Genomic DNA, 14,221 nt, shown 5'->3' with positions numbered 1-14,221 from the left:
GATTTGCCCCTTATAATTGCTAAGGTTTTTTCTGTAAATCAGATATTAATTGTGCAAACTAGAGGTCTATAACAGGGCATGTGTTACCCATTTTGTTTAGTGGTTTAGCTAGGAGACAAAGCAGCTGCTTTCTGACTGAGGCAGAGGTAGAGCCAAAGCATATGTATACCATATTAGTCACATTTTATGAGTAATAAAATGTTTCATTACAAGTTTTATATGTTTAGAGATGTTTCACCTAAATATAAAATGGAAACTTCTCAGTCTGAAGAGTGGAAACAAAACACATTTTTTAGAATTGTGTGTATTGATCTTCACACGAGTAATTCATGTCTAAATGCTTCACTGAATGACTCGTTAGGCAATTTATTGAAAAACTGCTTTCACATTAAGTATTTATTTAGAGTTAAGTTCTATGTCAGTTCTATAGATAACTTAATAAACACTGTCCAGGTGTAGAATTTTCATCTGAAATACAAGCAGCAATTTTCTGGATTTCTAATGCATTTCTTCCTCCCCCATTCTTTTCCTTATTATGTAGTCTTGGCAGTCAGTACAAATGTGAGCCAGATGACCAGCTTGAAAGTTTACAAAGTAGTTTCTCTGAGTCTTTAAAAACTATGTAGCAATAAATTCTAGTGGGAATATAATCAGATTTACGTTTCTCTTTCATTTCTATGACTTCATTTTTTTTGCTAGCACTGTCAGCCAGAGTAATGTTTATAACAGATAAACAGTGGACCTATTTGGTAAGTTTTCTTCTGAGTGCTTCCTTGTTTAGAAGCCAGATGTCTGTAGCAAATATGCAAATTGTAAAATGGCTACAGCCATTTGTCCTCTAAACTTATTTTCAGTTTATCATCAATTACCATTTTCTGAGCTCATTAGTATTTTATGAAAACTTTCATTTAACTTATGTACAAAATAATGTCATAGTTTGCACTTGGAGCTTGGTCTGTAATAGTGATCTTGTTGTAGGTTTATAATTAAAATATAAAGGGCTCAGTTATGGGATTTGGCTTCTGAATCACATAGGTTCCTTATCATATTAATAACAGAATTTGAAGTGGCAAGGTTACACAAAGGTGTTTTCTGCTGCACAACGTTCTGACATTGCTGTCAGAAGTACTGTGTATGACAGAATGATGGCTTTGCTGAGAAACAGACAAAAAAAATGCAGAGTCAATACCATCTTGCGTCATTCATGGATTCATGCATATTTCAAAGGTAACACCATCAGCTCTGCTTTGTACCTAACCTCTTTCCAGCTACAGCCCTTCCTGCCAAACAAGCAGGTTAAGATTTTCTGGGGCATCCAAGTGTTTCCAATGCTTGAATGTAATCAAAGGATTCATGTTCCAAGGGAAATGTATTAACTATTGAAGCTGAAAGCATGGGTAGAATATTAAATATATTTATGATCTAATGAGAATTTATTTTGCAAGTATTGCAACCCTAGATTTTATATGGGCATAGCTTAGCTTTTTCCTTATGATGATTTCTAAAAATGACCGAAAATTGATAAATGATAAATGAGTCCTCAAACTTAGGAAGTCTTCATGCAAGAAAGCTGTTACTTGTTTTGATCTGCAAAAGGAGAAGAGGCTCTGTAATATGTTGGGCTTTAGTTATAGCTTCTGCAGGTCACACGTCAAAATGTTTTTAATCAGGGTCATGGGATTTCAGTGGTATGCTTACCACAAAAACACTGTGTAATGTGGGTACTCACTGCTGTTCTTTAAGCATTTAAAAGAAATTAATGAACACTTAAAAATACATTTGAAGAGTGATAGTGTAAGTTGTTACCTTGGCATGATTATCATGAATTTTTACCTTAAAGTTCAGTTTTACTTTCACTTTAAACTGTCACTGCCAAATAAAGTACTAGTCTTATATTTCATCTGCTTGTCATCCCTTACTCTAGGAAGAAAAAGTAGCAACAAATAATTTCAGACAAAAACAATTGTTACCAGCATATGTTGCAGATGCTCCTGTCAGACCAAGGAAAAGGGGTGGCCCAAGTAGCTTAATATTATCATCATGAGAATGATAATATTGCTTCTTTCTGTAACAGTGCTGCTTTATTCATATTTAAAAGGGCTTGAAGCATCTGCAATATCCTAATAATCTGAAAAATCATCTGAGAAGTGTGGTTCATACACACTGGCATTAAGGAAATATTTTCCCTGGCAAACAGTGTGTGCTTTCTGGGCACTGCATGTGCTTAGAACTTTGATATGTAGGTACCTGATTCTTCGACTCTAGTTACATTGATCTTTATACTTAGAAGGTGACTTCTTTTCTGGAAGCTGAAACAAGCTCTGTTGTCGAGTAATTGAACTCCATTTTTTTTTTTAAGAAGGCCTCGATAATCAGAAAACATTTTGGAATGCTTTCTGATTTGCCAGGTGTGCCATTTTGGGTTTTTTAATTTTTTTATTTTTTTAACCCATGATATCTCAGATACACTGACTGGCTTTTCCCACATGAAACTTTCACTCAAAATGTTGGGCATTTAAAATTGTTCTTTTACTAGTTGTGTTGAAATGGAATCCTGGCATAAATTTTAACAGTAGTTATTTCCCTACAATTTCGTAAGGATATGAGATATAGCTGAAGGTGCAAATGGAGTAAAATACTTTTTACTTCAAGTAGAGGGAATCCAAGTCAGTCCAAAAAGGGACACCTATGCTCTGGATTCTGCTTGCAGAAAAACTTAAGGGAAAATGTTTGCATGTAAATGTTTGCATGTACATGTAAAATTTGTTCCTTGTGGCCTTCTGTCAGGATAGACAGGGACTAAGAAAAGGTTTTTGGGAGCAAAAAAAACCCAAAGTTGTATGGGTATGGATAGCAGAGATAGGAAAGGTATAGAGGAACACAACAACAACAAAAAAAAATTAAGGTAACTGCGAGCTGTGTATGCTGATGATTAAATCTTCTTCAGCATTTGGTAAGTAATCTCATGTTTATCAGTGTTTCTATGTCTAGAGCAGGTAAAGCAATAAATCAGGCTGAAAATGCTCCAAATGAACTGAGGAAAGGTTTTGTTTTGCAGGCAGATGAGTGGGTTTTGTGAATTATTTGAACTGGCTGATGTTCAGCTCAATCTGTTTATCTTGTGCTTGAAGTGGCCTCGAACATTCTGCTCTGATTAGAGCTTTAGTATGACGTGTTCATATCTGCTCTCACCATTCTGCTAACACTTCGAAAGGCAGATCAAAAAAGCAACCAGTTTTCTTAAAAACTAATCAGGTGCATACTGCAAAACCTGTCATGGGTGTTTCTTACCAGTTCTCATAGGTGCTAGCATGTTAATTATTTTTTACTATGTTAGGTGTTTTTTGCTTAGTACTTAAGCTTAGTACAAAAATTATAGGAGAGATCTTTTCTGTACTTTCAACATTGTTTTAGTGTTTTTACAATGGAACTGAGGGTTGATTGCTAATAATTATGTGTGTGGCACTTAGTCTTTTTTGTGGTAAATCCCTGTGAGACACTGAAGTACTGATTGACATGAAAAGAGTCAATCAGACTGGGTAGCCTTTCCTCCCTTTAGAGGCTGCTGGTTGGAAATTACTTCTCTGGGGTGCCTGTAGGAATTATGTGGAAGCAGGGAATGACACTGCCTATCCAAAGAATCATGATTGTGTGATGAGAGGCAGAACTCTAAGAGGGAAGAACAGGAAAAATGGAGACTGAAGGAAGGTTGCTGTATTCTGTATGAAATAAACCATATTTAATTATTTTGATTTGTTCTATATTAAGGCAAAGAAAGTGTATTTTTGCAGATGTTTAAAGAGCTTGGCTTTCTTCTTGTCTCTAAAGGACAATATTGGCAAGTTCTGTAGCTTTTAGGTTTTATTGGTTTTAGGTGTTCTTGGATGTATGGATTATTGCTTAGCTTCCCCATGCCTGATGAACACTGGGAGTCACTTATACAGAATGTTCGAAGATTAGTGTCTTCCCTTAGGCAGAAATATGTCTGACATAATGAGATGGAAACAAATTAAGAAAGCCTTTAAAGACTTTTGGGCATTTATCAACCTAGACATAATGAATTTTCTTTTGCAAGTGATTTTTTTGCTCCATATGGAAAGTTCATTTTCAATATTTCTTCGCATGTAAATTGTGTGAAGTGTGATTGAACACTTTGTAATATTGACCAGCTGCTCTTGGTTAGAATAATTATAATAGAAAAGGTTGTCTAGAGTAACACGTAGTTATTGAACCAGCCTGAGAACATCTACAAAATAATCTGCAAGCAGTGAAACATGGATTTGCTGTTAAAGAGAACAAAGGCTTGAACTGATGTTTAAACTGAACTCAGTTCAGTTTGTAGTCTTCTTTTCTCATTTTTTAAAATTTGAAATAAATAACCCCATTATTCTGGATTGTTCTTTAGTTCATTTTCTTTTCCTAAAATGCAGACCTTTTTCTGCTTGACTGTGTGGCATGATTACTATTACCTTCTTAAGTTAATTTTGTCTCTTTGATAGTGCAGCTGCATGCTTGGACTGCTGCATGTATGTGTGACAGAACTCCTGCATCCTCCTCTGATATATTCCAATTCAGCATGCTGAGGGACAGAGGAGACTTTGGAGATAGTATTAACTGTAAGATAATGGCCATGTATTACAAGAAAACGTAGAACATTACTCAAGATGCCAAATGACTAAAAAAGTACTGGAGATAAAATAGTTATGCGTAAACACCTCCTGTATTTTTATTAAAAGTTGCAAATATTTCCAAGGCTTGGTGAATTAGATTTAGTTCAGGTCATTGTTAGGGCCACCAGCTGCAAAGTAGAGGCAGCTGAAAAATGATCTAGTGATTGTATGAACATCCATATGTTTCTGATTTATAATCAGAATTTTTTTAAGCTGAAGACATTGCTGTTATTCCTTGCACTTCTAGAAGAGAGCCTCCTTGTATCAGTTATTGTGTTACAAATGAATAAAGCATATTTTTAAAAAGATGCAAAATATATAGAAATCAAACCATTGTTAACAAATGGAAATGGTAACTGAAGTAATGGTACTGTCTGCTATTTACACAGAGTCCTCTGTTGAACATCTGTTCTCTTTAACTTGGCTTATATATCATCAGTTATATCCTGAATCAAAAGTCATCCTACCTCAATTTATTGAAGTTGCTTAGAATTCCTTCCTGAATTATCATTACTTCTTTATAATAATATCATTTGCTGAGAGACATTAATATGTCTACAGGGACTCTAGACTCATTGCTCTGACACTCATTTGTCTTTATATGTATCTTACTTCAGTGTTTGTTATCTTTTCCTTATGTTATTCATGGCATCTGCTTTACTGTCGTGTTTATGACTACTTTTCAGATTTTTTTTTCCTTGTGATGTACTTAATAATAGAGGAAGGTCGATTAATTTGTTTCTTCTGTAGATGATGAATTTATGCATTGAATTATGAGATCAAGGTATTATTTATGTTTCTTTTTCAATTAGGTTGTTAAACAAGTAAATGGTAGACAAAATGTCTTAAACACAGTAACTGTGTATATCTGTGGAACTCAATAGCTTCCAGCACTGTATGCACAACTTGGTTTGTTGCTGATAAGTTCTGGCAGTAATACCTGAAAAATATTGCAAAATTTTTTTGCTGTATAACTTGGGGTTTTTTTATTATTATTAAATAGTATGTTCTCCTTTCATACTTTTCAGATAGGAAATTCCTATGTCTATTGCTTGCACTGATCAAGTTGGGAATGAAGGAAATTGATTCATATTTTAACAGTGGAGTATGTTAGAGCAAGTCAGAAAACTTGCAATGTAAATCATCTGTTTTCTATAAAGGAGTTACTTTCCTAATCCGTGTAATTTTTGTTGTCAGAATACTGAAGTAAATATCTCAAAAAATAAGCCTTATAAGTAATAAATACCAAGAAAATGGGAAAAAGGCAAATGACGTTACCTCTGCTTTGAAGCTGGAGGAAGAAATGTAGACAGTTGGATTAAACTTCTGTTATTTTTCTTCCACTGTTTGGATTTTTACAATAACCTTTTCACCTTTGTGATAAAATCTGTTTGTCAGTTTTGGGAGCTTTAATTTTGTGGATTAAAGTTTAGTCATAACTGAATGTTTACTAGAATTCTGTGAGGCTTTTCCCACCCTATAGGTTTCCATGAGTGTCCAAGTGTTCTACAGTGCTCTAAGACAACCTTGCTAACAACTTTGGATAATACTGAGAATATGTAACTTAGAGTTCAAGAAAGTTCCATCAACATTTACACAAAAGAAACTTGGAAAACATGTTTTTTCAGAATAGTTTATGCAAACCTGAAAGTAGAACTGAGATTTCATTTTTCTTATTTCCTGTGTTTTTTCTTGTGCTTCTCCTAGTGATTTAATTTTAGTGTTTTAATCACGGATGAGTTTTTGAAGTGAATCTCCTGATAAGTCTCTTAATTTACTGCCTCTTATTTCACATCACAGCACTCTTTGAAGTACATGGACAGTACTTTTTGGATGAAACAAAACAGAAGATGTATGTATTCAGGGATGTACCTGGTGTGCTGCAACCACAGCAGCACACTAATGGGTTTTAATTAGTGGCTACAAGTAGTCTGAAGTACAGCTTATCTCCCTAAGAAAAACAGTGTGTGTCTCATGGCCTCATCACAAGTATTTTGCTCTACTTGTCCAGCCTAATGCTTCACCAATTGCTAATGCAGACACAATGATCAGGCTTTGCTTCTGCATTTACTGAGTCCTCTGTAAATAAACTAATTAGGGTGTCTGAGACTTGTTAGGCTTTGCTGGTAAAATAGGTAGCATTTAAATGCATGTTTTGCTTGTAGTTTGAGTCTATTCCCTGCTTAAAAAGACTATATAATATTCTGAAAGTAAATAACAGCGTAAGCATGAAGCATTTATGTTTTGATGGCAGACTCCATGCGGTTATGTAGTGGGTACTGGTTTATACAGAGCTCCACACTTATGTGGCTGGGCTGCTTTGTGTACCTGAACAGTGTGGGTGTCTGTCTGCTTCAGGAGCACTGCAACATCAAGCACTGTAGACATGCTGTTCCCAAATTTAATCTGTTAGTGCTTAAAGCTTTGAGTTAAAATATATCAAGGCAATAAACATACACTAGTAGAGAAGAGCTGTACCAATATGTTAACACAAATTGTGAGAACGTAGAACTGGGTGTGGGATTCAAAATCCAGTTTAGTGTACAATATCCTTTCTCCAAAAGTAGCCATAAGCAGGTGCTTTGAGAAGACAGAGTGGGACAAGCATGTCCGATTCTTTTCTTGTCATGTTTCCAAATATTCTTCCATTCTCCAGCTATTTTCAGCTTACCACTTACCACCTAACAACCTCTAATGGATCTTTTCTGAGAAATACCTACTCAGTGCTACTTATAAAGCAGCCATTCCATATCTTTGGTGGCCTATTACTTTTCTCTGTTCCTTTTCTAATTATGCCACGTGTAGAGATTACATCTACCTGAAGGGCTTGGAAATCAATAGCATGTTTAATGTCTGGGTTAGCCATGGATGTGCATAGGAACCTAAAGATATCTCCCACTTTCTGTTTCTCCCTAGTTACTCTCTGTTTGAATTTTCTTTTTACTGCTTGTAGATACTAAGCCAGTGTTTTTGTTGAACTACTTGAGAGTCTAAATTACTTGGGAGTCTTGCTCCTGAGTGGTGGTGGTCAGCTCATGCTTAATTACTTTTTATGTGAAACTGGTAACATCTTTTCGATTGATATAACTTTCTATTTTAAAATGTTGAATGACATTGGCTATTTTAGCATCCTGAGACCCTTTTAAAATCATTCTTCATTGGGCTTTAGCATCTGTACTGTCATTTCACTTCTCAGCCCAATTTGTCTATCTTTTGCAAGTGAATTACCTTGAATAAATTCCCTGCAGAGACTCTTTGCAATACTTCCACCCGTGGGCTTCCTCCACAGCAAGAATTAAACTCATGGCATTTCTTACGTTTTATTTGATTTTCTCTGTGCTGTCACATCAGTGGCAGCCTAATTTCCTTAAAGACCTTACAGAAATTTCTTTAGAAAGGTTGAATCATGATCTCACTTTTCCACATCCTTCATAATTCCTCCATCGAATTCTAGGAACTTCAAAGAAACAGAGTTGCAGTGTAAAAGCACCATGGCTTTTGCAGAAGCCATGTCCAGTCTTACCAGAGGAAATTGTATTTACCTAGGTATCCATTAATCCTGTACTTTATTATAACTTCTGACTGCCCTGGTACAATTGTAAGGCTAGCAAGTCTTTAGTCCCTGGGCAACCATAAATCTTTTTTTAAAGAATGGTATTGTTTGCCACAGATGAGAAACAATGAATATTAACTGAAAAGTGAGCTATGGTGGATGAGCTTGCAATACAATTCTCATGTTCCACCTGGAAGTGGTTAATGTAGTAAATATTGAAAACTTGAGCTGTTTTATCAGTTTGATATATATTTAAGAAATGTCTGTAAATACTTGCTACGAAGACAATTTCATTAATTCTACTTTAAAACTAAACTTAAGGTTCGCTTCATTAATGTTTTTAAAAGGCAGGATGTTTGTGATAAATACTGGTAATATATTTGAATAGTGTTCTATTTTTGAAGCTGAGCAAGGCTTTAATAATAAGTCTGTTAATTTATATTTGCATTTTGAGCACTATTCACTTATACTTAAAGTCTGAAATAGATGAAGGTTATGAATATGTAAGTATGCTATGTGTTTAATAACCAAAAATAATTGATGTTTTCTTAAATTTATGTATGTGTAACAGTAGTTTTGATAAGTGTATTTATATATAGTAATGAAGACAAACATATATTCCTCCTTTGTGAAACCACAGGTACTTGAGGTTGATGTATGTTGATAAGCTTTTTTTTTTTAATAAAGAGAGTAAGGGGAAGATAAATTCTGCAGCACTGTAAATTTGTGTGACTACAAAATAATTTGGCATTAATACTATGCCTGCTCAGAATGTGGAAAAGGATAAGGGGAAAGAGAAACAGGTTTCTTGAGTTAGTTGACCAAAGAACCCAACTTAATAATTCACTAAATTTTGTATCCAGAATTTTACAACCAGGTGTTCTTAAACCCTATATATTCTTAAAGCTTATATTAATGAGCTTATGAGGATTTTCTTACCTTGTTAATATCTTAGTTGTTACATCAGAAACGAAAATAACTAAGATAAGTTTCAGAAAAATCCAAATCAAACTTGCCTGAAACTCTTTAAAAATTCTAATAGATTTGCTCACAACAATTTGCGTAGCCTTTCACGCTTTCCTACATGTAAAGTATAATGTAAACATTGGTGGCATGATGTATGGTTTCATTTTTTCCATTTTTTTGATGTTGAAAATGGTGATTCTCACAGCTAAATTATTTCAGGAAATAATTGCTGAAATAGAATTTTAAACAAAAGCAGTGAAGTGCCCAATAGTAATACCTTGCCTTGCATTATTTGCATCTTTTTCAGGTATAAAACATAATAAAATTTGCATAGCTCAAGTAGTGGGTAGTACTTCACATTGCTAAAAGCAATCAAGCAATCTTCCTGCTTTGAAGTGGAATATAGTCAATTGGTATTAGCTAAGCAAAGGGGTAGTCTAAGGTAAAAAACAAAACAAAACAAAAAACCCACAACAAAACAACAAAACCCTGGATTGCTACTGTTTGTGCCTATTCTGCTTGAGGAAGAGTTGTAATACAAAGACATCACATTATTATGTGTCTTCTACAATAATGTGGGCTAAAGCATAAGTAAAATGTAGGTACCAATGGTTCAGTTGTATTAATGCACATCCTTTGCCTGCTCTCCTAAGACTTGACAAAAAGTTGTTGTTACTTGTATTACTCACAAGCTAAATTCTCCTTTGAAAGAGTTGTGAAAGTTGAGGTACAAGTAGAGAAGTAAATGCTATAATATACCTTGTCAGGATACTGTAACCATAAAATGAGGAGGATTTGAAACTCAAAAGTTGGTGGTTTTCTTGTCCAATTTGAAATAGAAAAATGAAACATTTATATTTCTGGAAAAGGCAGAGGAACATAGTAGAGGTATTTTTGTGATCTCATCCTCCTATTCTTTCTGTGTGTTGTCTATACTCTACTGCTGTTAGTAGTAGCATGTATATATAGCTGGATGGATTTTTTGGCCTTATCCATTTGTCACTATTGTGCATGGCTGATTTGCATCTTACTCATTTTGCAAGTTGGATCACATTTTCTAAAGTTTTTTCAGGTAGATTTTATCAGCTTAGGCTGCCCAACCAAGGATGAGTCCATCAAGCCAGCTAACATATCAAACTGCTGTCTAATGCTAAGGGATATGCCCTTTACTACTAATATAATATTTTTTTATTGTATCAATAATAGAACATTTTAGTACGATAAAATCCTATCTCTACTTTATAGATGGAGATAGGAATATAGATGTCACAAACTATTCAACTGTTCTAAAATGGATATGAATATCTTAGCTAAGGAAAAGTACCTGTATATACTCATTAACAATGATTACTTAAAGTAAGGGTGAAAGTAGTTGCCCTCTGCTTCATAATCTTCTTCTGTTTCCTGGTTATTTGTTTCATGATCATCTTCTGCTTCATGGTACTCTTCTGCTGTTAAAAATCGTCGAAACACTGATGTTCTTAGCTGAGTTGACTTGTTGACGTGAACATTTTGTTCCCCATAATAAATGGTTCGAATGTGAGGGAAGCAAAAAAATGCATATGTGCTTATTGGAATTGTAAGCTTATTTTGATCCACTCGTATATAGGTTAATTGGTTGGTGTTCATTGGATCAATAGATGGACACATCAAAGTAACGTTTATGACTGTAAGAGAGAAAAAATAAAAATTAAAATACATAAACCAGCTAGATTTTAGACCTATTACAAAGGTCAAACTGGTTTTGAAATCTAAAAAGGAAGCTTTAATTTGCAGTGTATATTATTAGTATAAACTTCCCTTTGTTTTAAAATGGTTTTGTAAATGACAATGACAACAATTTTGGCATTTGCAAAGTATACAGTTGTAGGGTAAACCGAGCATGACTACTGCTACAATTTATAATTACTACTGTAATTTGTGATTACTAATGGAATATTTTCATAATTCCTTTTCACTGTATGTTTTTATCAATTGTCCATCAACAAGGGCTAAGTTTACTGTACAAATAACTAGTGTAATCTTAAAAAACTGCAAATTAAGGGTAAGGTGCAAAAATAAAATCCTTTCTAATTTCAATGTTGCTTGGACTAAACTAACCAGGGGTGTGTTTACACTGTATCTTGAAGGAGATGGGATAATATTCTTTCTGTACTGTAAGTTGATTAAAAGCTACATAGCTACATTTACTCCTGTGAAGCACAGAGTCACATTCTGGGTCAGTGCCACATCAGCTGGTTAGTTGAGAACACAGATAGCTAAAAGCCATCAGAGTACTTCTTAAACAGCATGCAAATGTGGATGACTTCTGGATTGCATGTTTTGTTCAAATGTGACCTAACTGAGAAGCTCCAAGGTGGCAGGTCCTTAAAACCAAGGGTACAACAAAAAAAGATGGATTTTGATAGAGGCTTTTTATGGTTTGAGGGGGCACATGCTAGTTTTTTTATATCAATATGAGAACCAATACACCAATAGAGGGCGTTGAGGTCCCTGAAGGGATCCAAGGGGACCAAACACAGGGGTCTGGATTCCTGCCATGCTCTATTAAGGCCAGGAGGACAGGAAGCCCCCCTTCCTACTGCCTTCTTCCTTGCTGCTTCTGTATGGCTGGAGGTTTTGGAGAGTGGCTCCTGCTCTTTATCAGCTTGCCACATGCTCTGCAGGATCTGAATCCCTCTGGAGTCAACTCTGTAACAGGGGACTTTTGGATACTTATATTAGTGATCATTGAGACGGTTCTAGTTCTTTACCCGTCTTTTACTATTTCTTCCCTGCTCTAGTAAACTTTTTCTGGTTTTAACTTAAAGGTTGGAAGTCTCTATTCTGTATTCCCCTTTTCTATTCCCCTTTTCCTTTCAAGGGCTGGGAGGAGCAATAGAGATCAATTATGTTCTCTGGGTTTTTGTTTGCCCTGCCCATTAAACAAAGACAAAACTAGAATTTGTTAATTCTGGATGATAAGGAAGTTATTCCAAGCTTGCCCTCTTCCCAAAACCAGTGCCAAAATCCCCAAAGTTTTTTGCTTTTAAACAACTGCAACCATCAACATACTTTCAATGTCATTGTCTTCAATGTACAAATGCTGCAAACTTCTTGGAATGTAGAATACTTGTTTCAATTTGTTATGGCCAAGGTTAAGTTCCAGAAGGTTGGGTAGACTAAAGGTGTTGCGTGGAATGTTCTGCAGCTTATTGTGGGACATTCTTAGAGCAATGATTTTTTTAAGTCTGCTGAAATAATTTTCTGGAATGTAAGAAATTGAGTTATTTTCAAGAGAAAGGTGCATAAGTGAGGAAGGCAGATCAGGAGGCATAGTCTGTAATTTGTTGTTGCATAAGTTGAGCTGAGTTAAATTTTTCATGTTTGAAAATGGTTTTCCTTTGAGTACGGAGTCATCAAGAAAGTTACTGCAAAGGTCAAGCATGGTTATGTTAGGTAATCCTTCCAGTGCATTTCCAGGTAACTGAGAAATCTTATTGGAACCAAGGAGAAGTCTCTCTAGAGAGCTGGGGAGTGGGGATGGAAATTCTTCTAATTCATTATGTTGTAAATGAAGTTGCAGTAAGTTTGAAAGTTTGACAAAAACACCAGAGTCAATCATATGAGATTTAATTTTGTTGTGGCTGAGGTTAATTTCCCTTAAGAAGGTAACGTTTGTGAATGGTCCTGCAGGCACAGCTTCAATATCATTGCTTTGCAGGTAAAGTTGTTGGACATGATTGGGGATATTTGGTATTGTCTTCAGCTTACGATGGTCGCAGTACATGGATAATGGGAAAGCAGGTGGACAAAAGCATTCTCTGGCACATTGAACTGGAAAAGGAAAGCGAAGAACTTCAGCTTCTGTATTTGGATTAAAATAATATGGATGTTGATGATCTGACTCCTCATCATATTCATCTTCAAAATCGTAATCTCCATATTGACAAAAGACCATAGCAGCCCAGAGGAGATGAATGATTGATAGCTGGCTCATAAGCCCCATATTTAGATTTTTATGTTGTATCCTGTTGGTGAGAAGAAAAAATAAATTTATTTGATAGTCCTAAAGTAAATCAGTTTTAAGAAAGAGGAATATAAAATAAAGTAACTAGAATACTACAGTTTTTTGGCAGCACTGTCTGTGACATTATTAGCAAAAACAAATTTTAATCTGTGTCTTTCAAGAGAACAGCCATAAACTAATGCACCATCCTTGAAGTAAACACAGGTTTTCTGTCTGACTTCAGACAAGAAACAGCTTTCTACCTGTGCTGTGCTTGTTGCTGAAGGACATTATAACAGCTGGGAAAGGAAAAGAACCCCATCCTTTATTCTCTTCTCCCTTTACAGAGAAGTTGGAAAAGGACTTTTTTTATTTAAAGTGAGATAATCCAGGTACTGGACATTTGAGATGCTGCATTCTTTCCAGCGTAATGGGTTGAACATCACCTTTACAAGCCATTTTTAGAAGGGTGCAGATGGAATTCCTGAGCAATGTTTCTTCTTCGACCTTCAGAAACACACAGCATTGTCAAAACACAAACATGTCAAGGTGAAACCTTTTTACCAAATATGCTCGTTTTAATCACTATGAACCTGCACTACACAAATGGTGCAAGGTCAGCGTTCTAGAATCTTAAAAGGTTGTTTGGAAGGGATTTTTGACAATCATGTCATCCAGCATGGTGTTCCAAGTGTTTCCATCCTCAACACTAGATCAAATCAGCCTAGCTTTGTCTGGGAGAGCCTCCACAATTTTCATGGTGGAATTCCAGAATCCCTCTAAATAAACCAAGTTAGTGTTCTACTACACTTCTTGTAAAGAACTTTACTACTTGCTAAACATCCAGGCCGTGTGTCTGCTGTCCTTATTTTTAAATAAAATTATTTTTGTTTTAAATACATATTCTCAGCTAAGGTGAGGTAATAGCAGGATTGTTTCAATAAATAAAGCAGTGAAACTTCAAAATATTGTATCTTATATAAAATTGATATTTATGTGGCATTTCTGTGGCATTTTGCATTGTTTTTCTATTTTCTGCAAAAC

General features: G+C 35.2%; 2 protein-coding genes across 2 annotated transcripts in view; one reads left to right on the top strand and one right to left on the bottom strand.

Annotated features, from left to right (window-relative positions):
• CENPP (centromere protein P) overlaps positions 1-14,221 on the top strand; it is a 123,193-nt gene that overhangs the window by 25,657 nt on the left and 83,315 nt on the right. The window lies entirely within an intron of this gene.
• On the bottom strand, positions 10,537-13,177 carry OMD (osteomodulin). The gene is made up of 2 exons (XM_008498939.1): positions 12,244-13,177; positions 10,537-10,856 (listed from the first exon to the last, which is right to left on the bottom strand). Exons 1-2 carry the CDS (start codon positions 13,175-13,177, stop codon positions 10,537-10,539), a joined length of 1,254 nt encoding a protein of 417 aa, XP_008497161.1.

The sequence above is a fragment of the Calypte anna genome, chromosome 12 (assembly GCF_003957555.1).
Source record: "Calypte anna isolate BGI_N300 chromosome 12, bCalAnn1_v1.p, whole genome shotgun sequence".
Taxonomy (NCBI): Eukaryota; Metazoa; Chordata; class Aves; order Apodiformes; family Trochilidae; genus Calypte; species Calypte anna.
The sequence above is the reverse complement of the archived record's forward strand: the minus strand, read 5'-3'. Positions and strand labels throughout refer to the sequence as shown.